This window comes from Lycorma delicatula, chromosome 9 (genome assembly GCF_047948215.1).
Source record: "Lycorma delicatula isolate Av1 chromosome 9, ASM4794821v1, whole genome shotgun sequence".
NCBI classification, from domain to species: Eukaryota; Metazoa; Arthropoda; class Insecta; order Hemiptera; family Fulgoridae; genus Lycorma; species Lycorma delicatula.
Genome location: NC_134463.1, coordinates 35,879,714 through 35,907,205, shown reverse-complemented (window position 1 = coordinate 35,907,205; position 27,492 = coordinate 35,879,714). Strand labels below are relative to the sequence as shown.

The window sequence follows — 27,492 nt, the reverse complement described above, 5'->3', positions numbered from 1 at the left end:
AATTGTCAACTTATAAATAGTGTTTTATGAAAGTTTATTCCATTTTTTATTTTAAAATCATATTTTTTGTTCTGTGTATCTTGAATATATAATAATAAGCATAACTCCAAGAAAGTGTTTGAAAATTTTTTCTCTTTCTGAGTGTATCAGATTTACGCATGACAATTGTTAGATTCTGACTTCTACTTCTGACTGCAGCTAGATAGAAAGCTCGTTGGTCAGCTAAACAGCAACTTTTAAAACCAGCAATGTGCAAAAAAACTTATGGCCCAAAGCATATGCAATTGGACCAAAGAAGACTGGAAAAGTGTCATATTTTCTGACAAATCACATTTTTAGTTCAGGGGTAAAAGTTCCGTATGTTAGAAAAGCATTAGATGAAAATCCGTCACCAATTCATATCCAACAATCACTTACGTCCCCTGAAAAATGTTTTGGGATTGTTTCACATTTGAAGGCCTTTGTTCATTACTTCCAGTAGATGGTTTGTTGAAAAGTAATGGATTTATCAATATTCTAAAGGAAAGGAACAACTTCAAAACAAATTCCTAAAAGGCACTGGAGTGTTCTAACAATATTTGGTGTCATCCCATCCTGCCAAAAAAGTGGAAACATCTTTCGAAGACTGAAATATTAAAGTGCTCCCTTTACCTGGCAACTCTCCATACTTAAACCCAATTTAAAATCTTTGGACAGTAGTAAAAAATAAAACTCTCAAAAATGCATTGCATTACAAAAATTGATCTTATTAAAGCAACAATATTGGTATGATTTCATGTTGAAGAAATCAAAAAGATGTGTACTACATTTATTGAACTGATGTCAAATCATGTACATGAAGTGATTAAGAGTATAGGAGGACATATAATTACTAGATATTAACAAATTGCATAGGCATGATATTTTTTCTAAACAAAGCTATTTTTATTAAATAACATCTATGTTCAGATTAATTTGCATACTCAATAATTATATATTCTAATTATATATATATTATTATATATATATGTTCAATAATATTAGAATAAGTATTCAGATATACTGTGTGTTTCAAAATGAATATTAGGGTTTTAAACTTATGTAATGTTTATTAAGTTTTACTTACATTGATACTTGAAATGAAAGAGCAACTCAAACAGTTTTTCCTGTAAGTGTTCAATGTGTGCATCATTCATCACATGGCACACATCCAGACAATAGGACATCCCAACCCTAAGTCTTGTGGTGATTCCGGTCACCACACCACCCTCTCCGTTCCTAGCCCTGATGGGCTTTAATAGAGGTTGCCTTTTGACCCTCTAACTGATTACATCTCACAGTAATTAGCCTGGCCTTGTTGGGATGCCACCGATGTAATACCTTGGTAGACATTTACATCAGTGAATTTTGACTCAGCCTTCACTGTAGGCTTCTTTCGGACCTCTTGACTGACCTACTTTGTTGCCCTCTGAACTAGCTAACCGAGTTCAAAAAGGAAGGATCAATACAACAAATAGAACAGAGTTTCAGATTCACTTATACATGTACAAAGCTATACGGAAAATATTTACTGTGTACATCTGTTCTAAATTTTGTGTTTTGAATAAATATGAAAATTTGAATCTTAGCTATTTTGAATTAAAAGACAATATTACTATTTGTTCAATTTTCAATATTTATTTCGGGATTGCTGTCCATGTGCTTTACTTGGGATTTCAAAACGTTGACTTCAAACTCGGGTAGAACATCAAAATCAGTAGAAAGTGTCTTTTGTTTAATATCTTACCGAGAAGTTGGCCAGATTGGCTTATTAATTTATACGTATGTTTATAATAAACATACATGTAAATTATATGTATGTTTATTGTATTTAAATAAAAATGTAACAAAATAAGAATTATTATTTCAAAAAAATTGTTTCTTTAATTGTTTTGAATAACAGTACCTACAAAGCTAACTACAGTTCCATTTTGACAATGCAAGCTTGCACATTTTCAACTGGTTTTTCATTACATTTAAGTCAGTCATCAGCACAAAATGTGATTGCATGAGTCAACATAAAATATTAATACTTCACAGAAGAGACACAAAATTGTCTATGGATGTGTTAGATGCAATTTCCATTTATTCATTATAAATAGATAATAGAATAAAAAGACAGTATATATATATTTTTTTAAATTGAGGTCAAGTAATTTTTACAAATTAATTTACCAGTCGATATCATATTATTATCACATTGATTTGTATGTATTTTTGTTATTTAAACATATACGTAAACCATGCATCCGCATAACGGAAATTATAAGTCATTTTATATAAGTGTAAATATACAATTTCAACATACTTTTTAACCTTATTATACTTCTTGTGTTTACTATTATCTTGAAAGATAATGGTTTACCTTGAAAGTATGGAAATTTGTAAAACTCAATGCCCTGTTGCTTGCAGCCTTTCTTAATAGATTAAATTTACACTTAATTAAAAAATACTAGTACTTTTAAAATTTGAGTATCTAGAAACTAAAAAGGAAGTCATGTAACACCAGTGTCATCTCCTATGCAGAGCTCTAAACTATTCAGGGATATAAAATAGTTCAAAACTAGAATAGGGAGAATGAAGAAGGGACAAAATATAAAAACATTAGATATGTTGTTTACAAAACTACAATGAACAAAACAATTCTTTATAATTAATGTTGTATATAAAAAAAAATTATTGTCTTTTTAATGACTAGCTGAATATAACTTAGTTTTTGTTTTATTATTTCACTATGAATCATTCTTGTCACCCCTTAGGTGCCAGTAATACTACTGTTTAGCATTAGCTTTTTAGTTCCATTTTAGGTTGTTTTGGGTTAGATAGATAGATATTCACATACTTAGGTATAGTCAAAATGAACTAGATCTGAAAAATGTCGGTTCATTTGGTATAATAGTGATACGTTTTTGTGTGTCTGAACATGAAATAAATATTTGATGTTTTGTGTATTTCTTACTTTTAACAATTAATATAGTCTTTAATCACTTTAATTTTTAAATAAGTTGTACATTCTGTGATGTCACTCTTATCAAGATGTTATTAAAGTTTCTCGTAATAAATCTTGGTAAATGCTGGTATCAATAAAGTTTATACTTACCCATTACTGACAAAATAAATAATAATCGATTATTATCAGGATTGTTTGGAAAGTTATCTACCTGACACATATATGGTACAAGTACATCCAAATGACTGTGTTATTTGTGAAGTATGATCATTTAGATGGGGTATATGAAGTTTCAGATTTAGAATTGTCACAAAAATTCTCAATGCTCTATTAAGTGATAACTGACTGGAGTTACATGAGCTTGCAACACTCCAGACATTTCAGTAGACCATGTTCGTTACATTTCACATGAGTGTTTTGAGTATGAAAAAGCTTTTGATGGTTACTGATTTTGTTAATAGAACGCATTTGACTGAACACTTCTTAAGGATGTTTAGAATTATTCAATTGTGATGTCTTATAGCAGTAGATGAAACATGGATTCACCAGAGACTAAACAGGGAATGGGAGTGGGTAAAAGTGTGCCAAAGAAATTAAAACTGTCCCATCTACAGGAAAAGTCATGGTTAAGGTTTTTTTGGGATTCTAAGTGAGTGGTGCTCATAGACTACCTGGAAAGAGGCAGGACCATCACCATGGAGTATTACACTTCACTACTTGATTGATTGAAGGGTGCTATTCAGGCTAAATGTCCAAATTCAGCCAAAAAGAAAGCACTCTTTTTCTACAAAAATGTGCCTGCATACATCTTAGATTGTTACTGCAAAACTCCATAATCTACGCTTCCAACTACTTCCATATGCACCATATTTGTTGGTTTTGTTCCTAACGATTATGTTGTCATTCCAAACCTGAAAAAATGGCCTGCTGTATGAGATTCACTTCAAATGATGAGGTCAAAGCTGAGAAAACTGTTTATTTTGCAGAGTTGGACATGTCGTATTATACTGAGAGTATTAAAAAATTGGATAGTGGTTGATCTAAATGTATTGAAATGCAAGGTGACAAGTGCAAGTTGAAAAATAAACAGTAACATAATAATAAGTTAAAAAAAGTTCTGAAAATTTTTTTTTTTTCTTTATCAGGCTGAGAACTTTTAGAATGACCTTTGTATGTAGATCAGAATAAAATATTTTAATCAGATATATTGGCATAAATTATTAAAAAATGATGGCAAAGTATATAAAGTATATATATAAAGGATTTTGTGTTAATCTTAAATCATATTTAAGTATTATTTTGTGTTTCATAATTTAGTAAACATTGAAAAGGTTAGAACTATAGAAAAAAGAATATAGAAGTTTGATCAAATAAAATTTTACTTGTATTACTGCAAAAAAAGAAACTAATAAGAAATAGAACATTTTCTAATTATTCTCTGTTCAACCTGTTACTTGCACTTTTTCCACTTCTGTTTAACCTGTTACTTAACTGGCACATGTTTGTCTCTTTTCACTTCTGTACTACTTTTATAGAAATATCAGTTTGAAAACAATGTATGCCTTAAATTTATCATGATATTAATTTCTTTAAAATAATAATACTATGAACATTATTTTAATTTAATTTTCAGGTTTACATTAGTTGAATCAATACCACAAGGAATGAGTTATCGTAATGGTTCTACTCCATTTCCATCAACATTTAAAGTATGGTCAGATATGATAAAAGAAGCTAATAAATCACTTGAAATTGCTTCATATTATTGGACTTTAAGAGATAAAGATGTTCATTCACATTATTTTCGAGAGGATGGTTATAAATATCCAGGATCTGATGAGGTATTTTGTTTGTACAATTCTTAGAAAACAAATTAATTTTAATTAACATTTATTAGAGTTTTAGTATTGATACTGGACCAGAAGAATATTATCTAGACAGATATCTAGCTTATATGTCTTAAAAAATGTTCAACAAGTGACTATATGACTATACCCTTTTTATGTACTAGTTCAGCAGTACTTAACATTAACTTATTTTACAGTAATTGTTGGAAATGGTCTCAAACATATTTCCCTACGTTTCTTCTTAATCTCAAAGACTCTCACAAGTTGTTCGTGTGGAATGTTCTTGGTGAAATCACAAATAGCAGTTTGAAGTTCATGGAGACTATGGGGGTTTCTTTGATAAACATTACTTTTATTACCCCAGAAATAAAAATCCAGTGTGGCTTTAAGTTCAGAAATTGAATTTGTGTTCAGAAGTGAAAAGAGAAATGATCATTGGTAAAATTGACAGATCATACAGGAACGTTAAGGAGAATTTTGTGGTACATAAATTAAAATCTAATAATGTATTAAATAAAGATGGTACACCAATTTATAATATGAAAGTAAAGTTCAGTAAGTGGGTGGAGTATATTGAAGAGTTATACAGAGGAAATAAATTAGAAACTGGTGTTATAGAGGAAGAAGAGTAAGTCAAAGAGGAAGAAAAGGGAAATACAAAACTGAGATCTGAATTTAATAGAGCATTAAAAGACTTGAATAGCAGAAAGGCTCCTGGGATAGATGGGATACCTACAGAATTACTGTGCAGTACAGATGAGGAAGTGATGGGTAGATTATACAAACTGGTGTGTAATATTTACAAAAAGGAGAAGTTTCATCAGTCTTCAAAAAGAGTTACTGTCATGGTAACAGTATTAAAATGCAGTATTTAAGTTTAACTACTCATGCATCAAAAATCTTAACTAGAATTCTTTACAGAAAAATTGAGATGAGAGTGAAAGAAGTGTTAGGTGAAGACCAATTTGGTTTCACGAAAAGTATAGGGACAAAGGTAGCAATTTTAGTGCTCAGATTAACAGTAGAAGGAAGATTAAAGAAAAACAAACCAACGTACATGGCATGTGTAGACTTAGAAAGGACATTTTATAACATAGACTGGAATAAAATGATCAGCATTTAAAAAAATTTAGGTTTCAAGTATAGAGATAGAAGAACAATTACTAACATTTATAGGAACCAAACTGCAACAGCAGTAATCGAAGAACATAAGAAAGAGGCCGTTAATAAAAAAGGGAGTCCTGCAAGTATGTTCCCTATGCCTGTTACTTTTTAATTTTTACATAGGACTAGCAGTTAATAATGTTAAAGAACAATTTAGATCTGGGATAATAGTGCAAGGTGAAAAGCTAAAGATACTACGATTTGCTAATGATATAGTAATTCTAATTGTGAGTAAAAAATATTTAGAAGAAACAATGAATTGGCATGGATGAAGTGCTACGCAAGAACTACTGCATGAAAATAAACAAGAACAAAATGAAAGTAATGAAATATAGTAGAAATAATGTACGACCACTTAATATAAAAAAGATTATGGAGGTAGAAGAATTTTATTATTTGGGAAGTAGAATTACTAAAGATTGATGAAGTTGGAGTGATATAAAACTGAATAGCACAGGCAAAATGAGCTTTCAGTCAGTGATATAAATTGCTTACATCAAAAACTAATATAAACGTAAGAAAAACATTTTTGAAAGTGTATGTTTGGAGCTTAGGAAGCTTTATATGGAAGCGAAACTTGGATGATCGGAGTACCTGAGAAGAAAAGATTAGAAGCTTTTGAAATGTGGCGCTGTAGGAGAATGTTAAAAATCAGTTGGGTGGATAAAGTGACAAATGAAGAGATGTTGCAGCAAATGGATGAAGAAAGAAGCATTTGGAAAAACATAGTTAAATGAAGAGATAGGCATCCTGGAATAGTCACTTTGATATTGGAGAGACAGGTAGATGGGAAAAATTGTGCAGGCAGGCAACATTTGGAATATGTAAACCAAATTGTTAGGTATGCAGGGTGTAGGGGGTATACCGAAATGAAATGACTGACACTAGATAGGGAATCTTGGACAGCTGCATCAAACCAGTCAAATGACTGAGACAAAAAAAACCTTGTAACATTACTGTCATTACATCATTTCAGATTTTTGCTGAACATTTTATCTTTGCTTGTTTCCATCTACAGATATTAAAAAAATCATTTTCTTTCTACTAATTCTGTAGTTATTTTGGCTTGCAAGTATTCTTAATACATTATATGTTATCTGCATGCACATGCATTAAATTACAATTGATGTTAAAATAAAATGTTATCCTGTAAAGTTTCTAATATATAAAAATGTTGCTATTTCTTTAAAAATAATATTTTTAGTGTTTGTATGTGCAAACCAGTATCCAGACTTCAATAATTCAAAGTTATAGATATCTTGAATATTTTTGTCGGCTCCTTTAGATTCATTTTACTTCTATTGAAGTAAAATTTGTACATAATATAAGGTATCCATATTTCATGACATCTTTATGTACTACTTAAAAAGGAAATGTGTTATACTAATTTAAGACTATTTCAACTATAAAATTTAGAATTTCAAGCTTTAAAAACCATATTTGTTGTGGATGACTGTTAAGCATGATTAAGTATAAGTATGTTTTATACTTCAATATAATATATATGTATACAATCCTTCTTTTGATTTGAATTTGTTTTCCCAGGGTGAGAAAATATTTCAAAATATATTAGAAGCTGGAACTCAAAGAAAGTTATTAATCAAAGTAGCTCAAGAACAGCCTTCTCAGGAGCAACCAAACACTGATACTGAATATTTACAAAAAGAAAAGGCTATTCAGGTGTAGTATTTTAAAATCTATTGTTTTTTGTCAGAAGTTTTTAAAAAATCTAGATTCTTATCTGAAGGTAATTAGTGTTTATTTTCTGTTGCCAACTTTCTGGAATGATGTAACACACTTCTGCTGATTAAAAAATGATAACTACAGTGATCTATTAACAGATAATATCTTTAAATTTTGAAGAAAATTTAAACAAAAATTGAAATTCAGATAAGATAATTTACATTTTTAAATATTATTTACGTAATAAAACAAGTAAAAATAAAAATAGTTGTACTTTCACTTCCACTTATAGTTTTATTATCAAAGAAACATACCTGAGTTACTACTGTATGTATCATAGTGCATTTTTGTTGTATAAACAGCAGTGTATTGATTAATAAGCATACACACAGTTGAAATCTATCAAGGTATGTGATATATTTTATATCCTGACAGCCTTTAACTTTGAGAGTGGCTACAATATTTTTAAATGAAAAAACTTTTTAAATAAACAAATGAGTTAAAGAAAAGGAAGATTTTTAAATCACATGATTTTTTTTTATTACTGAATTTAAATTTTTGAGATCTGAAATGGTTGTGAAATGCAAAATATTCAATTCTGCAGTTTTTTTTTAACAAATTTTGTTTATAGAATCAAACTGCAAAGTTACAACAAGAGAATATAATAAAATGAGTTGTACATTTTTTCTGAGCACACTTTTGTGATTACATATTTTAAATTCTAGATTGAGATTGTAAAAAATAAATTATATTGCAGTAGGGTTATGTAGTTGCATGCTAATTGGACCTACAACTTTCATATTAAAGTCTTAAATTTATTTATTTTGTCTTAATGATGAGATTACTTCAAAGACTATAATTAAATTCTTACTTTTATCCAGTTAATAGTCTGAAATGGGTTTAGAAGTAACACCTAATTTATAATTTGAATCATTGTCGTCTTTAATAATGTTGAAAAATTCTGAATCATTACTTTCAATGTCTAAATTCATATAATGAAAATTACATATTTTATCCTTTTAATGATTCATCATATTTTTACAAACGAGAAGTAAAAAACTTGCAATTTATAAATGTACACATTGAAATAAATAAAATTAAGGTTGTGTATTTCTACAAATAGCTTTTACATTAGTGTTTTTAAAACATTAAATACATGAAACTACAAATGTTGGATAAAAGTGTTTTCAATTAAGATTAAAAATAATAAAGACCGTATCACAGTATCTACTAATGTACTTCAGATCTTTTAGAAATACTATTGTTACTGATTTATTTGATATGTTACGTTATTGTGAAGAAACACACTGTTAAAAATTGGCAGTTACCACTGCGGGGGTTAAAATTGTTCCAAATTATTACACATCCTTAATTATTTTAAAGACGAAGATTTGGTACCTTATTTTTGAATATTCAGAATTTTTATAAATTTAGTATTCAAAGTAGATAATTAATGTAATTTATAATTATAATCTTTTTTGTTGCGAATTTCTAATTACTTTTCTGAAGAACACAATGCAATAATTAAATTTAAATTTATTTTTAGTTAATTTTCATATTTATTGATTTATTAAGTAATCGTCAAATTTTCTGTAATGTTTTTAATACTTTAATGATTATTTTAGTGATAAATATCTTTTAACTTTAATTACGTGTTTTTATGCCTAGATATTGTTACAGAACCATATAATTTATGTATTTTTTAAATTCACTTTAAATTCTCTTTTTCCATTTCTAATGTGTGCATTGCAGTCTGTTCAACTTGTGAATAATAAGCAACCCCCATGATTCAATGAGATCAGGATGAATATGTATGATGTAATATGTATCTGGTGCCTCATTGACCATTCCTGAGATGTGTGGTTAATTGAGCCTCAGCTACCAAAGTATATTGTTATCCATTATCTAGTATTCAAATCCATATAAAAGTAACTTAGTTTTACTAGGATTTGAACCACAGAATCTTGACTATGAAATCTCAACTGTTAAAACAGCTGATTTGTGACAGCAAATGTACCTGTAGACCAATGAAATGAGTTGCTTGATAATTTAAAAATAATTTTTGTTTAGAAAAGAATGCCATCTATTATTTTTCCACATTTTTAAAGATTTTAATACACCCAAATTTGTAATAAAGATTATTCGATTTCTGTTCCATGAAAACTGATTATTCTTGATCTCGAAGATAAACAGAAAATATATCTTCTTCCTTCTAGTCTATTCATGCAAAAACTGTTTTTTTTTTAAGCAATGTAACTAAAAATGAACTTTTTGGCAATGATTTATAGAGTTTTTCGATAATTTTTTTCCTTTTTTTATTGTTGATTTCTATTCAATCTACATTTAAGGATCCTCTATGATAAAATTTGTGTTTCCATTTTTTAAATCATACGAGAGATAAAGTACTGATGACAATATGTTGTAATTCATGATTAGTCAGTCCTTAAATTATTCATGTAGAATCTTTTTATTTTATTAAAAAATGTATTTTGTCTCATTTATTTATCTGAGTTAAAAAAATAGGATTTTTTTTAGCCATATTATTAAAGTTATCAATAAACGATTCACTTAATAATACTGTAATCACCTAAAAATAATTTTTAAATGTTAAATGTTTAACTTATATATATTTTTTTAAATATCTTAATATATATTATTAAAAAATAAGCTTATAATATTTTTTTTTAAGAATTATTCTATATATTAACAATACATTGATTGGTTCTTATGATAATCTGGAAATTATTGTTTTTAAATAGCATGGTTATTTGTTTGAAATTACCTTTTATTTCTTTACATTTTTAATTTTTTCTTTATTATGCATTTCAGCTTCAGAGTGTAAACTTTAATAAACTAGTAGGAAGTGGTATACTTCATACCAAATTATGGATTACTGATAGACAGAATTTTTATGTCGGTAGTGCTAATATGGATTGGAGATCATTAACACAAGTTAAAGAGCTTGGAATATATGTACAAAATTGTTCATGTTTAGCTGAAGACGTCGCTAAAATATTCGATGTAAGATTAATTATATTTTCAGTTTTCTTTTTTATAAATTTTATCATAATTGCCATTTACTTATGTGGTACTGTCATTATAAAAGATTATAATTTTGATTAATGTATATACACCATTAGTGTGTAGTCATCCAGGCTAATTATATGAAATTTCTAATTACAATTTGAATAAATAATGGAAATTAAAAAAAAAAAACAAAACGGTTGTGTTATTCACATAGTTAAATCTTTAAGCGCCATTGTTTTGGTTTGTGTAACGCATCATTGGAGGGTGGCTAATCCATTTTTCTGAAAGTAAGTAATATATTTTTTATGAATTTAATCCATTTTATTTAATTGTAACTGAATTCACAGTAAGTTTTCACAATGAATAATATTAATTATTGATACCAATAATAATATTAGGTATTAACTCACATAAACAAAAATTAGCAATTAATTAATCAAATCGGACTAAAAATTTGAACTTGTTAAGAGCAATCTTAATAATATGGATAATTATGTATGTAATTGGTGAATATTGTCCTAGACTGAGTATAAATAATCACTGAAGTAGGTTAAACAATATTTAGATAAATCAGTTAAAATTTTTGGTTGTTTTAATTAATATTAGTTATATTCATTTCTTAGCTTGGTTTCAAATTTTTTGTATCTTATATTTGTTTTTGATTGACTTTATTTGCATCAATTTTTCAGAATTAAATTCTCTCTAAAAGTGTTATTGGAATAGGCAATTTAATAAAACTAATCTATACTAAACCTAAAAAAATACGTTTTTGATCTGTAATTAGAGCTTTCAACAATTTTTTTTTTCAGAAACTGTTAAAGGTACCATTCTGAACCCATTAAAAGATATTTTTGGGCCAAAATCATACAGAACCATTCATTTTTCCTCTGAATTTGTGCTCCAAAGATTTTAACTTAGACGAGAAGTCAGGGTGAACCTTCTTTTTTGAGATGTTAAAAATATGATTCCATATTTCTTTTGTCTCATCCATTTTTCCAATATGGCCAGAATATTTTTTAATGGCTACTACATTTTTTTTGGATAGACATTATCATTTTAAGATATTTTTATTCTTGACAACTTTTAACCTAAACTTTAAAGCAGTTCAGTCAGTTTAAAATGTTGTTTGCTATTTTGAAAGAAAGATTTTAATAAAATTCTTTATTTTTGTGGGTAGAACTTATTTTTGGTAACTATTGAATTATAACTGGTAAAATTCATGTAGAAAAACGACTATCAAGAGATTTTCAAAAATTTCACCTTCTTCAGAAGGAAATAGTAAATTTAAGGAGCCATAATCCTATTCCCTTTAAAATTTAATATTTACTGATCTTGGATATGGGGAAATTACCCTAATCTACTCATTAAGGTAGATAGTGTCTTTTTTTCCTTGACCTCTTCCTTATTATTGGTTCTTTGGATACAGGCTGAGCCTCTAGGTTGTCCATACTGAAAATTCAGAGTCTTGCTTAACTTGAATACTTACAGCATCCTTAGTACTAGAAAGAGGCTCCATGTGGATCAGTTTATGTCTGTATTGTTGTACATTATTCTAATAACTGAAGTCGTAATGAGTAAAGCTGTGCCTTAATCAATTCACAATAACCAATAACCCTCTCCCTTTGCTTCAGTAGAACTTTTGTAAAAGTGCTTACTGTAATTCTTTATTTACTGGTGGGATCAGGTCTATGAAATAAAACATTTATTTACAATTGGTAACTTTCTTATATTAAGAACACTTTTCTGGATTGTAAGAGAGGAATATTATTTTACTTTTTTCTAGATAAATGGTTAATGATTAACAATTTTAATGTTTTTTTACCATATTTGTTAAAAATATGCTAGGATCTTTTATGCAAAATTGGAGTAGGATACAAAAAAATCATAACTTTCTTATACTTCCAAATCTAACTTTTAGTAAAAAAATATTATTTTTTACTATTGTGTTATATTTACTATATTTTATTTACTTTTAAATATTTAAATATCTTATTTTTTTAAATAATTTAGGTAGTTTTGTGTAATAAAAATTTAGAATGTGTACCTTACAGTTATAGAACATGTGAAACTAATTACATAATTAAAAGAAAACTTCCTTGAATAAATTTATACCACTTTCCAAGAAATTTTTTTCTACATTATAGAGATAAAAAAATTCTTCTTTGTTATTGATAAATATTCTATATATACATATAGTGTATATTGAGATTTTCAGATTAATAGTAAAAAACCCAAAACAAACAATTTTTTTTTGTAAATATTTTTACTTGCACTCTTATCCACAATAATTAAATCATACCCATGACTTAACACTATTAAATTACATAGTGCTAATTGTCTCTAACCCATTATTTTTATTCATCCAAAAATAATTTTTTAAATCCAAAGAAAATTATTTTTATGAAAAATAAAATGTTTAAATTATTGTGTTGTTAATATGAAGGATATGCCTCTGTGAACTGTAGTAATTATGTAAAAGTTTTTTCTGAAAAGTGGGATGAAATTCATGAATTCACTTTAATATTAAATGACAAATTAAAATTTTACTTATTACACTAATTTTGATAGTCTGGTGTATAATAACATTTAAGTCATTATTTAATCATGTACACATGAAGTAAAAGTAACGGTACCACGTTTTTATAAGACTGAGTATGCTGTAAACAAAAAGATAGTAGTGCCCTCATTTAGACAATCATGGCAGTTCTTCGCATTATAAAGACTATAAATGTTTTTTTTTTATTTCAGAGAGTTTTATTTACCCCACATATAAATTCAGAAGTTATTAAAAAGATTGTTATTGTTATTATCATTATTGTTATACTAATAATAATTCATCTATTAGAATAATCTAAAAAGAATATTTTTAATAGAGTGTGAACATTATTAAATAATTATTATATTAAATATAACATTTTTAAATAATAACATATTATTAAAAGTAATAATATGTTTTATACTAAACAGAATGTTTAAAATGTACATTTTTTGTACTTAAATGTAGTTAAAAGCTCAAAAGTGGTTGTTTTTTAAGTAATTTTTTTTTTCAGTGCTTTTGAAAATAACAATAAATATTGTGTCATAAGTAATTATAATGGAAACTATAGTATGTTATTAAAATATATATAAAAAAAAAACAATGTTCTGCGACCTATATATCAGCAGATATTGTATTTACTGATCATAAATGAGTTTATCAAACTGCTGGTTTATAACTTGAATTTCCTAATTAATACATTTGTTAACCTATATCTAGTTTGGGTTCTTATTATTTTCCAATTTGCTTGGCAGAATGGTATTGTTTTTACCTTTTATCCAGAAAGTTTTCAAATCACTGTCTAGCTTTGCATTTTTACTTCCATGTATAAAGTAAAGGAAGTATTGTGATTGCAAAAAATATTGGTTTTCAGATTTCAACAAGAATAACCATTTTTACCATCCCTGAATCCATTTTGACTAGTTTTAACGTGACGTCTGTGCATACGTATGTATGTATTTCGCATAACTCAAAAAATGATCAGCTGTAGAATGTTGAAATTTTGTATTTAGGACTGTTGTAACATCTAGTTGTGCACCTCTCCTTTTGATTGCAATCGGCTGAACCAAAGGTGTCCAAAAAAGCCCAAATTCCAAAAACTTTGGATTTTGGACTTTATCTACAGCAGTAAGCCCTCATTGAAAGCTTTTCAATGATATGAGCTTTTCTCGTTTTAATATGTATATGTAGTGGTACCTATTTTCATTAATTCCAGAATTATAGCCATTTAAAATTTTAATTAACGAAATATTTTGATCTTTGAAGGGGAGGGCACATCGGACCAAATCCGATTCATCTCTTTTTTCTTCTTTTTTTTTAGATAAATATATTGATTTATTAATTATTAACCTCTGATTGTAAAAGAAAAAATACAATAAATAATAATTCAATAATATCAATTTAAAAAAAATATGAGAAAATATAAGAAGTTATTTTTTTTTTTTTTTTTTTTTTTTTTTGTCTTCAGTCATTTGACTGGTTTGATGCAGCTCTCCAAGATTCCCTATCTAGTGCTAGTCGTTTCATTTCAGTATACCCTCTACATCCTACATCCCTAACAATTTGTTTTACATATTCCAAACGTGGCCTGCCTACACAATTTTTCCCTTCTACCTGTCCTTCCAAAATTAAAGCGACTATTCCAGGATGCCTTAGTATGTGGCCTATAAGTCTGTCTCTTCTTTTTACTATACTTTTCCAAATGCTTCTTTCTTCATCTATTTGCCGCAATACCTCCTCATTTGTCACTTTATCCACCCATCTGATTTTTAACATTCTCCTATAGCACCACATTTCAAAAGCTTCTAACCTTTTCTTCTCAGATACTCCGATTGTCCAAGTTTCACTTCCATATAAAGCGACACTCCAAACATACACTTTCAAAAATCTTTTCCTGACATTTAAATTAATTTTTGATGTAAACAACTTATATTTCTTACTGAAGGCTCGTTTAGCTTGTGCTATTCGGCATTTTATATCGCTCCTGCTTCGTCCGTCTTTAGTAATTCTACTTCCCAAATAACAAAATTCTAAAAGAAGTTATTAATGAAATAAAATTTTATGTACTTTCTTCTATTTAAAAAAAAATGTGTACATGTAATTTAACAGGCGTACAAGGAAGTCATGTGGTGTTCACATCAGATTTTTGCTACATACAATCAAATTCTCTTATCACAGTAAAATAGTAGGGTAATAAACTATTTAATAAAACTAAATAGTTGTATTACTTTTATTTTCTATTCTATTTCTACTTCAATGATTACGAGTTGGTTTTGAATTGTATGATTTTTTTCATTGTTGTTATTGTTTCAGGTGTATTGGTATCTTGGTGATAAGGAAAAAATCCCTAGTCATTGGCCAAGGAATTTTACCACTCGTTTTAATATGTATACTCCAATGAAATTGTATATAAATAATGTTACTGCTCGTATTTATGCATCTGTACGTACTTTTAATTATATTTAGTAATTTTGTATTAGTATTTTCAATTACTTTTTTGAAAATTTAATATTATACTGTTTGTTTCATTAATTCATTTGATTGACTTATATACTTCAGCAGTCTTTTGAAATCTTTTAACGTAGAGCTATCATTCATATTAGAGAAAAAGAGAGGAAGATGTAACGAGAGTTAATGATGTAGCTTAGTTATATCTTTATGTTAGCAGTTCTGGCTGTTAATGCGTTTAATGCTATATAAATGCATATGATAACAGTTTTTTTTTTTAAATATTTTGTTATAGATTAGTTTTTGAACAAACTTCTAAAAAAAGGGCAAGGTTTTCAGTTTCATCAGTATGTTTTTTTTTTTTTTTTTTTTTTTATGAATGTTCTATTATTTATAAAAATGGAATTTTTGATGGACTACTAGGTCAGTGAAATATAAATCAGACATTAGTTTTTAACATTTATTAACAGAATAGTAATACAAAACATATTTATTGGTTTTCTGTATAGTCTTCCTGAAGTTTTACACTTTGTGGGGAGGGGGGGAGCTTGTGGATCACTTCTTCACAAAATTTTAAGGATATGTCACGAGTCAATAGTGCATGAACTCCTCTACTTCACTGTTGCTCTGAAATGTATATTCTCCCAGTGCATTCTTCAACAGTGCAAACAAAAAGAGATCATCAGGCAGATAAACTTGGATTGCACAGAGGATATTCTAAGGTTTCCCAGTAAATTTCATGTAGTTTATCCCAAGTGCTACGGTTGTGTGATGCTTGGAGTTGTATGAAGGAGCTTTGTTTGGCTGATGACACCTCTTCTTTCTGTACATATTTTCACTTTGTTCAACAGCTGGCATTAGTATGCAGAATTCACAATGAAGAAAATTGTAAAGAAAGTGTATTTTTCTAGAAAGTAAGCTTTTCCAGCCCCAAAAGACAGTTGCAAAGACTTTTCCTACTGATAAACACATTTTCATCTTTACAAGGCAAGATCTTCTATGGCTCTTTATAGTTGCCGATTTTGACTAAAGAGTCTAGTGATGGACCCATCTCATCAAATGTGATTGTTCAATAAAAAATTATTTTCTTCTTGATGAAATCAATTCAAGAGTCTTCGGTAAATTTCCTGTCAGGCCAGTTTCTGATTTTAGGTCAAAAGTCTTGGAACTTTTTTTTTTAACCTCCGGGACCACTGTTAGGTATTGCTTCAGAGTATGAGATGGATGATTTGCGTGTGAAAATGCGATGCCTGACCAGAATTCGAACCTGGGTCCTAACAACTCTTGGAACCTAGCCAGATACGCACTTTTGAAGCAGTTTTATCACTTTTAAGCTGCTAATTTTCTTCATTGAAGTAATGGATCAATTGAAAGTTTTATCTGTCATACTTGTCCTTGAACACTTATTGCGATGCGATTCACTTTCTACTGCTTCACACTTTCCTTTAAGTTTGTTGACTGTCATAGATTTGGGTACACAACAGTTTCATATTACCAAACTGTACACACAGTCCAGTCAAAATTTTGGAGACCTGCCAAAATTGGATTTGTGGTATAAAAATTGCCTAAATGTGAATGTTAATAAGTATATTGACAAATGATGCAGATAACTTATATATGTGATTATTTTTTAAAGTAACCGATCAGTTGTAAATTTTGGAATAGCTCACATAATTATTGAATTTTTTTGTTAGTTTTAAAATCATAAAATTAACTAAGAGGATCATATCATAAAACTGTTATTTTTTCCATTTTTCTATCAGTGAAACCTCTCTATTATATTAAAAGTATTTACAAATAATTCTTTTTTTTTATTGAAATCTTTCTCAATTTAATTTTTAAAAGTTTATAAGTGTATGCATTCATTTTACTCTAAAAATTTGTCATATTAGGTGGATTTTTTGTATTAAAACTGCAAGTTAATGAATTTACATTGTTTATTATTGAGTTCACTCAAGTAGAATTAACTAAATCATTATAATGTGTTTTAGTCATAAAAATTTATGTTATGTCTTAGTTTGCTAATCTGATTTAATTAGGAATATTAATACATATTAGTGTTAGTCTAAATGACTTTATTTAAACAGATGTTGCTATTTTTTATTTAAAATGTAATTTTTCTCTTTTTATATAATGTGTTTTTAGAGTTCTCCACCTCCATTCTGTCCTAAGGAGCGAACAAAGGATTCTAATGCTATTGTGGATGTCATTAGAAGAGCTGAAAAATATATTTATATTGCAGTTATGGATTATTATCCCTTAATTTTATATGAAAAGAAACTGAAGTACGTTTTCCTTTTAATTTTTTAATTACTTGCTCATTATTGTTATTATGTTTTATTTATATTTATAACTGTTATGCAATCTATATTTTTTACTGCCATTAATGTCATTTTCTGACTCTTAATCATTCCCTATGATTAGTACACACATAATCTTTGATCCAGATAAATCCAACAAGAGTACCCTGAGATTTTTTAATAGTTATTTTTCAAAATTTAAATATAAGGTCATAATTATACCGATGCAATTATAATGAGAATGATTTAAAATCAATCTTATATCTTTTATAAGGTTCATACTAGATATAAAAATGTATTTTTATCATATCTAATGTAAGAAGTAACATCTGAAAAAGTATATAGAAACTGGAAGTCAGATTTGGTAAAAATAAAAAACAGCTGATTTTCAAAGTTGAAGGTTTTGAGGTTCAAATCCTAGTAAAGGTTAGTAGTTGCTTTTATACAGATATGAATACTAGATGGTCGATGTATTTTTGTGGTTCAAATTCAATTAACTATATGTCATACATATCCTCAACTCATTGAGCTATGGAGGATTGCTTATTGTTACTAGTTGAATAGATTGCAATGTACACATTAGGGGAAAAATATATATATATATATATATATATTTTAACCCTTTGAGAGTGAAATAAAAATTAGTAAATTTTTCCAATGCATGGAATCATTGGTCTCTGATTATAAAACATGTTTTTTCTCCATTTCAGATATTGGGCAATTATTGATGATGCTTTGAGAGCAGCAGCTGTTGATAACAAAATAGAAATAAGACTTCTTATTAGTTGGTGGGATCATTCAAGACAGAGTGAAAAATACTTTTTACGTTCTTTAACGTTATTAACTGATGTGTATCCTGGTGTCAGAATATCCTGTGTAAGTGATTGTTATAAATAGTATCATGGAAATTTTGTCAAATAATGTTAAAATTTTTATGACATGTTAGGCAATTATTATTTTTTTGAATTTTATACCGTATTCTATATCAAAATATTTATTTTGATTCTTTCTATTGATCTAAATGTAAATACAATGTAAAAATAAATATATATATTAAGATTCCAGTACTGCTCAGCAAAATTTACACATACACATTCGTAATACAATTCAAAATTTCAAAACAGAAAACAATTTTAAATAGAGTGAAAAATTATTAAAAGAATATGTTGTAATATAATTAAAGAATTTTATACCAACTGAAGATATTATTGGTTACTGCAAAAATCTGTTATTGGAAATTAATATTTTAAGTTTAACTTATGTAATAATGTGTTTTGCTGGTTTATATCTCATATAATATTTTGTATATATATATTATTAACAATTAAATATTTAAATCCGTAAGAAACAGTTCAATAGAAGATAAGAACACTCACGTATCTAACTTTTCTTTATCTTACCATAGTGGATATAGGAAGTTTTAAATATGATTATAGTACATATGTACTAACAACTTCCAGATTTTAACTATATGTTTTTTTTTTAAATAACTTTTATTTTTAACTATATACTTAATTTATAATTATGTGTTTTTCATAAAAATTGGTCTGCCAGTGATGGCATTAAAGTTCTGAAAGTGCTACTGACAGATAGGCAAAGTTCTTACCTTTTATTGAACTGTATCTGATAAATTTAAATATTTATTTGTTAATAATTATTTGATACTGTGATATATCATGTTGAAAAAATAAAATGTATAAGTATATATATATATATATATATATATATATATAGATTAAATAAACCAAATGAAAGTTTGATTAAACATTAAGAAACTGAACATTTCGGAACATAACAGAATTTAACCTTTCCCTTTTTCCCTCTTCTTCACTTCCCATCTTCAGCCCTTCCCCTTTTTCCCTTTCTTCCCTTTTTTGCAAAAATATTTCTTTTCATGTAATTAATATATATTCTGAATATGAGCCAAATCAGAACATAAATACAATTTCTCAAAATATCTCGACCCTAGTGCCACCTAGCATCCAAACTAATCGGAAACCTTTGCGGGTGTGTGCACAACAACTCACGAAAGTTTCATCGCAATCGAATGAATGGTATAGAAACGCATACAGGACAAACAAAAAAAACAAATATTAATTTTTACATAAAGATATATATATGAAGGCTAAGTTTCCCATATATCTATACATGATTATTTTAATTCTATAACAGGTAGGAAATTATGATTTTTCTGTTTATAATAATTAGCAAATATTATTACTATTAAGTTGTTCATTTAATTTTTTATCTTACTGGGAATCATAGTATTAAGTACATAAAATAAAATCATAGACTTAATACTTCAGCATTTATAAGAAAATGATAAGAATATTGCTGCTGTCCATGAAGAATTCCATGCAAAATTTTCTAATTCAAAATATTAATTTGAAAATACTGGATATATTGAATCTGCTCGCAGATCAGGCAGGCTTAGTATTAATTGCTCTTTAAAAAACAAACAACTTATTTACATTAGTAAAGAGCAGTCCTCAAATGTCAACAGAAAGGGTTCCATTTGGTTGCAAATACCCAAGAACCACTACAAAAAAAAAATGTATAAAGAAACTGGAGTATTATCAGCCAAATTTACTTTGTGAAGATGATTTTGATAGAAGGGTAGAATTTTTTTGAAGAATTTCCCTTTCAGAAGAATTAAAATCTACAGACATTTTTGAAGAAATAAGTTCCTTGAGAAGCAGATCCACATTTTTCCAACTCAGTTATTGGTCTGATGGAGCATGCTTTAAATTAAATACCCTACTACTAATTGATCATAATTACGTTAATTGGTCTGGTGAATTAACCTAACCTCTTGCAGTTATGGAGAAGAAATTTAATGTACTTGGAGTTAATTTTTGGTGTGGGATCACAAAAAAAAGTGTTTGGAACCTTATTTCTTTTAACCAAAGCTTATAATAGATGATTTATATTTTGATATATTATAAGATATTGTTATTCCTAAACTATTGAACAACCCTCTATTTAACATTATTTTTCCAGTGTTTGGTAGCAGATCTTCACTGTACTCTTTAATTAGAGACTACCTCAAACAAACTGTAAATAAGTAGAATCCTAAGAAATGATTGAATGGTCATCTTGCTCATGTGATGTAAAGCCTTGTGTTCTTTCATTCTGAGGATCATCAGAGATGTGGTCTTTTCTTTAAATCCGGATGATCTGAACCATTGTTGTTGATTAAAACTGACTAGATCATATAATTGGGACAAAATTTTGACAGAAATGGGTAATTTATCATTTATTTTTAAATGCTGCCACACTACAGAAGTATGACACTGAATACTTTCCCTGATTAAACATATAAAATATAGATTAAATAATAGGATTTATTAAATAATAGATTTAATAATAGGTTGATTAAATAATTTCTGGATAAATTTTACTAAAGAAAATTTAAAAAAAGATCATGTAATTATAGATCTAGAAATGCTTTGTTTTCAAGTTACAGCTTGTGAAAATTTCACTTAGATTTTGCTTTTACTATGAAATTCTTGAAACACAAATTATTGGGAAAAATTTGTGTTTTTTTTTTTTGTTTTTGGTGAGATTGTTTTAAAAAATGACCCTAGAACTGTTATCTACAATAGTTTTCAAAGAATTCTTATAATGCTAAATAAATTGGCACGCTTTTTAAGGTTTATTTTAAATTTACTTTATTAAATTATCAATAGAATGGTAAAATTTAGTAATAAATTTTATGTAATTTAATTTTAATAAACTGATGTAAGCCAATAACAAATAAAAGTTTTTCTTTCAATAACAAATAAAATATACTTTCAATTGTAGTAAACTGTGAATACCTTCTTATAGCTACGGGTAATCCTATACATTCTGCTGCTGTGGTAACCATGAATTTTATTACAATTATGTAATTCATTTGGCTTTGGTTTATACTATCCATTTTTTATATTATCCTGAATATACTGAGTTTTGATTTATAATAATAATTTTTGTTAGGTTAGTTTGCGTTACATATTGAGAACTGGCAAACAATAATTTCACAGTTAACTTTACAGGTCCTGTACATACAGTACATCCAGTTTATTGTTTCTGATAAGTTTTTCACATTGGATTCACTTTATTTATACAAGACTTAATATCGTACAGTACATAATAAGTTACAAGATTTAGTTTGTTTTAATTACGTAAATTATTTATTTATCTGGTATTAATTTTGTTTTACAGAAACTTTTTGTCGTACCAAGTTCAACAGAACAGAGTAAAATACCGTTTGCACGTGTTAATCATAATAAATATATGGTAACTGATAAAGCAGCATTAATTGGTAATTATTTTTTTTAATTTAATCATATTTTTTATTATAAAAATAACTTATTTATCCTTTTTAATAATGCAGAGTGATTACTGTGCTTAATGTCCATTATTTGATTAAAATCTACATTTTGTACTTCAATTAAGCCTTACTTCTATTAAGATTTTCTATCTAGTCTTACTGGTTTTAATGATTTTTTTGCACTCATTTAAAACCAAGGAAATGTTCTATCAGTGAAGGGTGGTTTAATCAATTTAGAAGACAAGTCAGATTACACCACATTAAAATACTAATTGGAACTGTCTTGCTGATGTGTTGCTCATTAACAACTACTGTAATATTAGCTAAAAGATGAGAGAAAAAATACTCATTGTATTCACTTAAATGTTAAAACAAACACAACTGGAAATCTATGACGATGATGTATACAACCAAAGAAGAAATGAACATGTTTTGTTTTGAAGCCACAACACATTCATAACCATGATTTTACATGGTATAATAAAACGAAATCCTATTGTTCAATTAAAGTACTGACCCATGTGGAGGGCTCTCTAAGGGAAGGGTTATATCTGATTCTGCCAAAGTGTTGTATGGAACACCAACCTGGTTTGTCATACTCGAAAGGGGGAGACTCCAGTCAATTTTGAACCGCTTCTGTGGGAAGCGCTTCCAACTTGTTCAAAAGGAAGAGATAATATACCAGGGTGTAAATAAGCTGAAAGCAGAGGCATTACTCCTTTGCAGTTGACAGTTAGATGGGTCAGTTGATCAAGGATAGATGGACCCATAGACCGATCTGAAATCAGAGATGGCTCCACCAGACATGGGGAGTTACGGTATGAGTTGACCCTGTTCCTTACCAGTCACGGAAGTTTCAAAGCATATCTACACATTTGAGACCCTCTGCTGAATGTGACGTTTGCAAAAGTGAGGACACCACAGACCACGTTGTGTTTGTGTGTAGCAGCTTCATGCAGTACAGGGAAACCTGTTAATCGGCTAATTCAGCATGCTAATCCCTGAAAACATCACAGGTACTATGCTGCAGAATGAGTGGGTGTGGAACACATTGTAATGTTTGATCTCAATTTTTCGAACCAAGATGGCAGAAGAAGTACAGAATAAGTACACCTCTGATTTTCTTTTCGGATTGTATAAAAGCAGATCTGACCCAAGGAGAAGTAACAAAAAAAAAATTTAACTGCACCAAAACAATACATCAGAGGAATATTTTCCTAGTTGGTACTGTATCAGTATAACTATACAATGTAAAGGAATTTTAAAACTGCTCAATTAATGAACTCTTTCTAGAAACTGATTAGATTGTTATAGAAATAGTATACTGTATTATTATAAGTAATTTTGAAAAATAAGATAATTCATAATAAAAAAATAGGTGAACCCAACAGTTATCTTTATGATTTATGTCATCTTAGTTTAAGTTTTACTAACAGTAAATCTTCTTATTTAAAAAAATTAAATTGGTGATATTGTATTTTTCATCATTTAGTTTTATCGTTACAGGTACATCAAATTGGTCTGGCGATTATTTTACTGTAACCGGTGGAATGAGTTTAGTGATTGAAGGAAAGACAGAAATAAGGGATCAGCTAGAACAAATATTTCTCAGGGATTGGAATTCTGAATTTACATATGATTTACCTAGATAACTAACACCTGATAAGTATTGGTATAACAGCAACATAACCAGTACTAATCTGATTGGTATGAACTGTCGTAATCGTTATTTATAATGATGAAATAATCACCTTTTGTGCCAAATATATTTTTTGGTTTCTTATTCTAATTGAATTAAGTACTCTCAACTTAAATTTTTATTATTAACAATAGTTCTTTTACAGTTTTTTATTTGTATTCACATTCTAATTTTATTTTTCATATCATGCAGAAGTAATTGGAAATTGCAAAAATATTTGTTCTAAGTATTAATATATGTATTGATTAACATATATCTTGTCATTTTTTGTTCAATCTGTGATTTTATATCATTTGGATAGTTTGCAATAATGCCACAATACAGAGATCTGTATATAATATCTGCTGATCATAGAAATATCATCATCATCATTGTTCAATAAAGACTACACCTTGTCAATTTAGCCACATCATTCTCATCTCCACTTCTCTCTTCAAGTCATTTTATGAACCAAGGCCCATCTCTTCTTTAACATTATTGATGATGGTTGCTCTCAGTCTACCTCTAGATATTTTTACCCACAACCTTGCCCTGAAATATATTCGTCAAGAACTGGTCATGTTGTATTATATGTCCTATCTTCTTCGCATAACATTTAGTAAGGATCTCCTCTCACCCACTTGATCATTTCTTTTCCTATCCACCCAGCTTGTTCTTGTTATTCTCCTCCAAATCCACATTTCCATTGCTTCCAGTCCTCTTCTTTCTGCTTTCCCAAGCGTCCATGTTTCACACTACAAGTTAGAACACTCCAGACATAGGTTTTAGTGAACTGTTTCCTTACTTGTATACTCATATGATTATCAGACAGTATATTCTTTTTAACCTGGAGAGCTCGTTTTGCCAGCACTAATCTTTTTACTTCTAATGTTATATCAACCCTTGTACCTTCCTTTGTTTATCTTACAGTCATAATATTTGTCTTCTCCTTATTAATTTTCAGTAAATTTTGTTAGTACTTTCGATAGTGTTTCTAACACAGTCTTCATTCCTCTTGCTGATTCTGCCAGTAACACAGTATCATCTGCAAAGCAGATACAATGTATGGATTTCCATTAAGCCTGATTCCTTTTGTTTTTTCTTTCATTTCTACAATAACTTTTTCAATAAACAAATTAAACAGAAACTGTGACGGTGAGCAACCTGCCTGACTCCCCTTCTTATTTTGGCCTTTTTCTTTAAGCCGTTAATTTGTCTCTGTTTTCTGCATTTTATACAGATTCAGAATTAATCTTCTATCTTCAGTCAAGCTTTATTTCCCTTATTGTTTGAAGTAGCAATTCCCAAGCCACCTTATCAAAGGCTTTTTCTAAGTCAAAAAGGTCTTCCTATTAACCCCAATTCCTCTCTCCAATAACACACTCAGCGCTAGTATCGCCTCTCTAGTTCCCTTCCCAGATCTGAAACCGAACTGGTCCTCTCCCAAATTTGCCTCAATTTTCCCTTTTATTCAGCTTTTTACAATGTTTAGCATTATTTTTGAAGTGTGAGATAGCAAAGAGATTGTTCTGTAATTGGTGCAATGTATTGCATTTCCCTTCTTAGGAATTATTACAGTTTTGCTATTTATAAAATCTAGCGACGGTATCGTTTTCTCTTCATAGCAACGTTTGATAACCCTATACAAACACTCCTTTGTTGACTCTCCTAATTCTTTTAATATTTCTGCTCGGATGTTATCTGTGCCTGTCGCTTTGCCATTATTCAGGTTATTCAAGGCGTTAACAAATTCTTCCTTAGATACAGATGGTCCCATCATGTCTTTATCCACCCTATTTTCATCTTCCAGATCATCTAAATCAGAGAGAAGATCCCCATTTTTATTCCTTACCATATTTGCTTTCGTTCTCGATTATATCATCATTGACTTAAAACTCGAGTAAGCTCTATATCAGTTTTCCTCTTTCTAGTTCTTTCTGAATTTCCTCATTTCTGTGGAGGAGAAATAAGGAGATTAATGATAAATAATAAACTTATTCATATTATTTTTTGTTTTTACTTATTCTAGATTCTTAATATTATAAGAATCTATAATAATAATAATTTATTATTATTTTTTAATAAAAATTTCACATATGATTTTATAAGTTTTATGTTTTCTGAATTATAATACATGTAATTATTTTATTTAAATCTAAATATGCACTTAATAAGAATGAAATTCATTTTTAGATAAGTTTCTAAAAACCGTATGTCTTTTTCATAACAGCTTTTGAATTCACTTTATTACAGCTAAAAACCACTTTTCTAACTTGGTATCACTTTATACCTAAAAGTATGTTGAGCACAAATAATTGCAGTTTAATGTCTGTTAATTCAGCCCTGTTCACTCTCAAAATTGTTTTAAGAATGAATTCCAGAGGTTCCAGGTTCAATTCCTTGTCAGCTGGGTAGACATAGCATTTTTCACACACTACAAAATTCATTATCATTTATTATATTTAAAAAATAACTATTTTTGGGCGTCAGCCTGTTATTGCATGAATAAATAATTTTCTTTTTTTAAATCATATACTCATTTACTTAAACTTTATAATTAATTTTTTTAATTATATATATATATATATATATATATATATATATATATATATATATATATTAGAAAGAACAATTTTTTTGTTATTGTATTTGTCCATATTCCATATATTGCTACATATATATAAATTTATTTGATATATTTATTTCATGGTCTTTCATTTTTTTCTTAGTTCCTGATTTTATAATTAGAATATGAAATTTATTTTTCTTTATATGTAGCTAGATCACAAATATTTTTTTTTATAAATATAAATGACATTTTCATCTTTTAAAAAAGTCATTATTATTATTATTATATATATATAATAATTAATATTTATTATAAAAGTTAACAATATTTGATTACTGTTGATCTTGTTACTAATGTCAATTATACTTTAAAGTTTAACCTTAAGTACCATGAATTTTTCCAATTTTTTAATAAGATAAATTGTTATTTTTATTGCTTTTAATGATAAACATTCCTAATAAGATAAATACTGTACTTATAAGATTTTATGTATGAAATAATTATTGTTTTATTTTAATTTTCTTTTTATTTATTTTTTTTTTTTGTGTGCAACATGATAAAGTACAGTCATATTATATGATAAAGTACAGTCTTATTGATCCTAAGCAGTAATTCCAAGTTTAGTATTGGAAGAATAGTATTTAATAAACTATGAGGAGATAAATAATAAATATAATTTTAAGTGCTATTAGTTTAACGGTTTATGTTGAATTATTGGTTATTAGTTTCATAATAAAGAGTGTTAAATTAAATTGGTGAACAGTTTCCAATAAGTTTTTATGAATGAGTTGGTAGGGATTTTATTAATTTTATTATCAGTTAAACGTAATAAATACTAGTTTGCAAAAATGAAAATGCATTTAAAAAAGTTAAAAGTATTAATGAGTATAATATATGTTTTAAATATAACATCTAATTTAAATTTATTTGCTAAAGGTAAAATGATTAAATTGAAAGCAA

At 27.9% G+C, this 27,492-nt stretch overlaps 1 protein-coding gene across 2 annotated transcripts in view; it reads left to right on the top strand.

The window, feature by feature from the left end:
- Positions 1-26,496, top strand: part of LOC142329912 (5'-3' exonuclease PLD3-like) — a 122,899-nt gene extending 96,403 nt beyond the window's left edge. For both annotated transcript variants that reach the window (XM_075374846.1, XM_075374847.1), the window contains exons 4-11: positions 4,602-4,809; positions 7,525-7,659; positions 10,492-10,683; positions 15,539-15,667; positions 17,819-17,958; positions 18,684-18,849; positions 22,177-22,276; positions 23,792-26,496. In XM_075374846.1, coding sequence (XP_075230961.1) covers positions 4,602-4,809; positions 7,525-7,659; positions 10,492-10,683; positions 15,539-15,667; positions 17,819-17,958; positions 18,684-18,849; positions 22,177-22,276; positions 23,792-23,937 — 1,216 coding nt within the window. In that variant the 3' untranslated portion in view covers positions 23,938-26,496. The remainder of the gene's footprint in view (positions 1-4,601; positions 4,810-7,524; positions 7,660-10,491; positions 10,684-15,538; positions 15,668-17,818; positions 17,959-18,683; positions 18,850-22,176; positions 22,277-23,791) is intronic.
- The last annotated feature ends 996 nt before the right edge of the window (positions 26,497-27,492 follow it).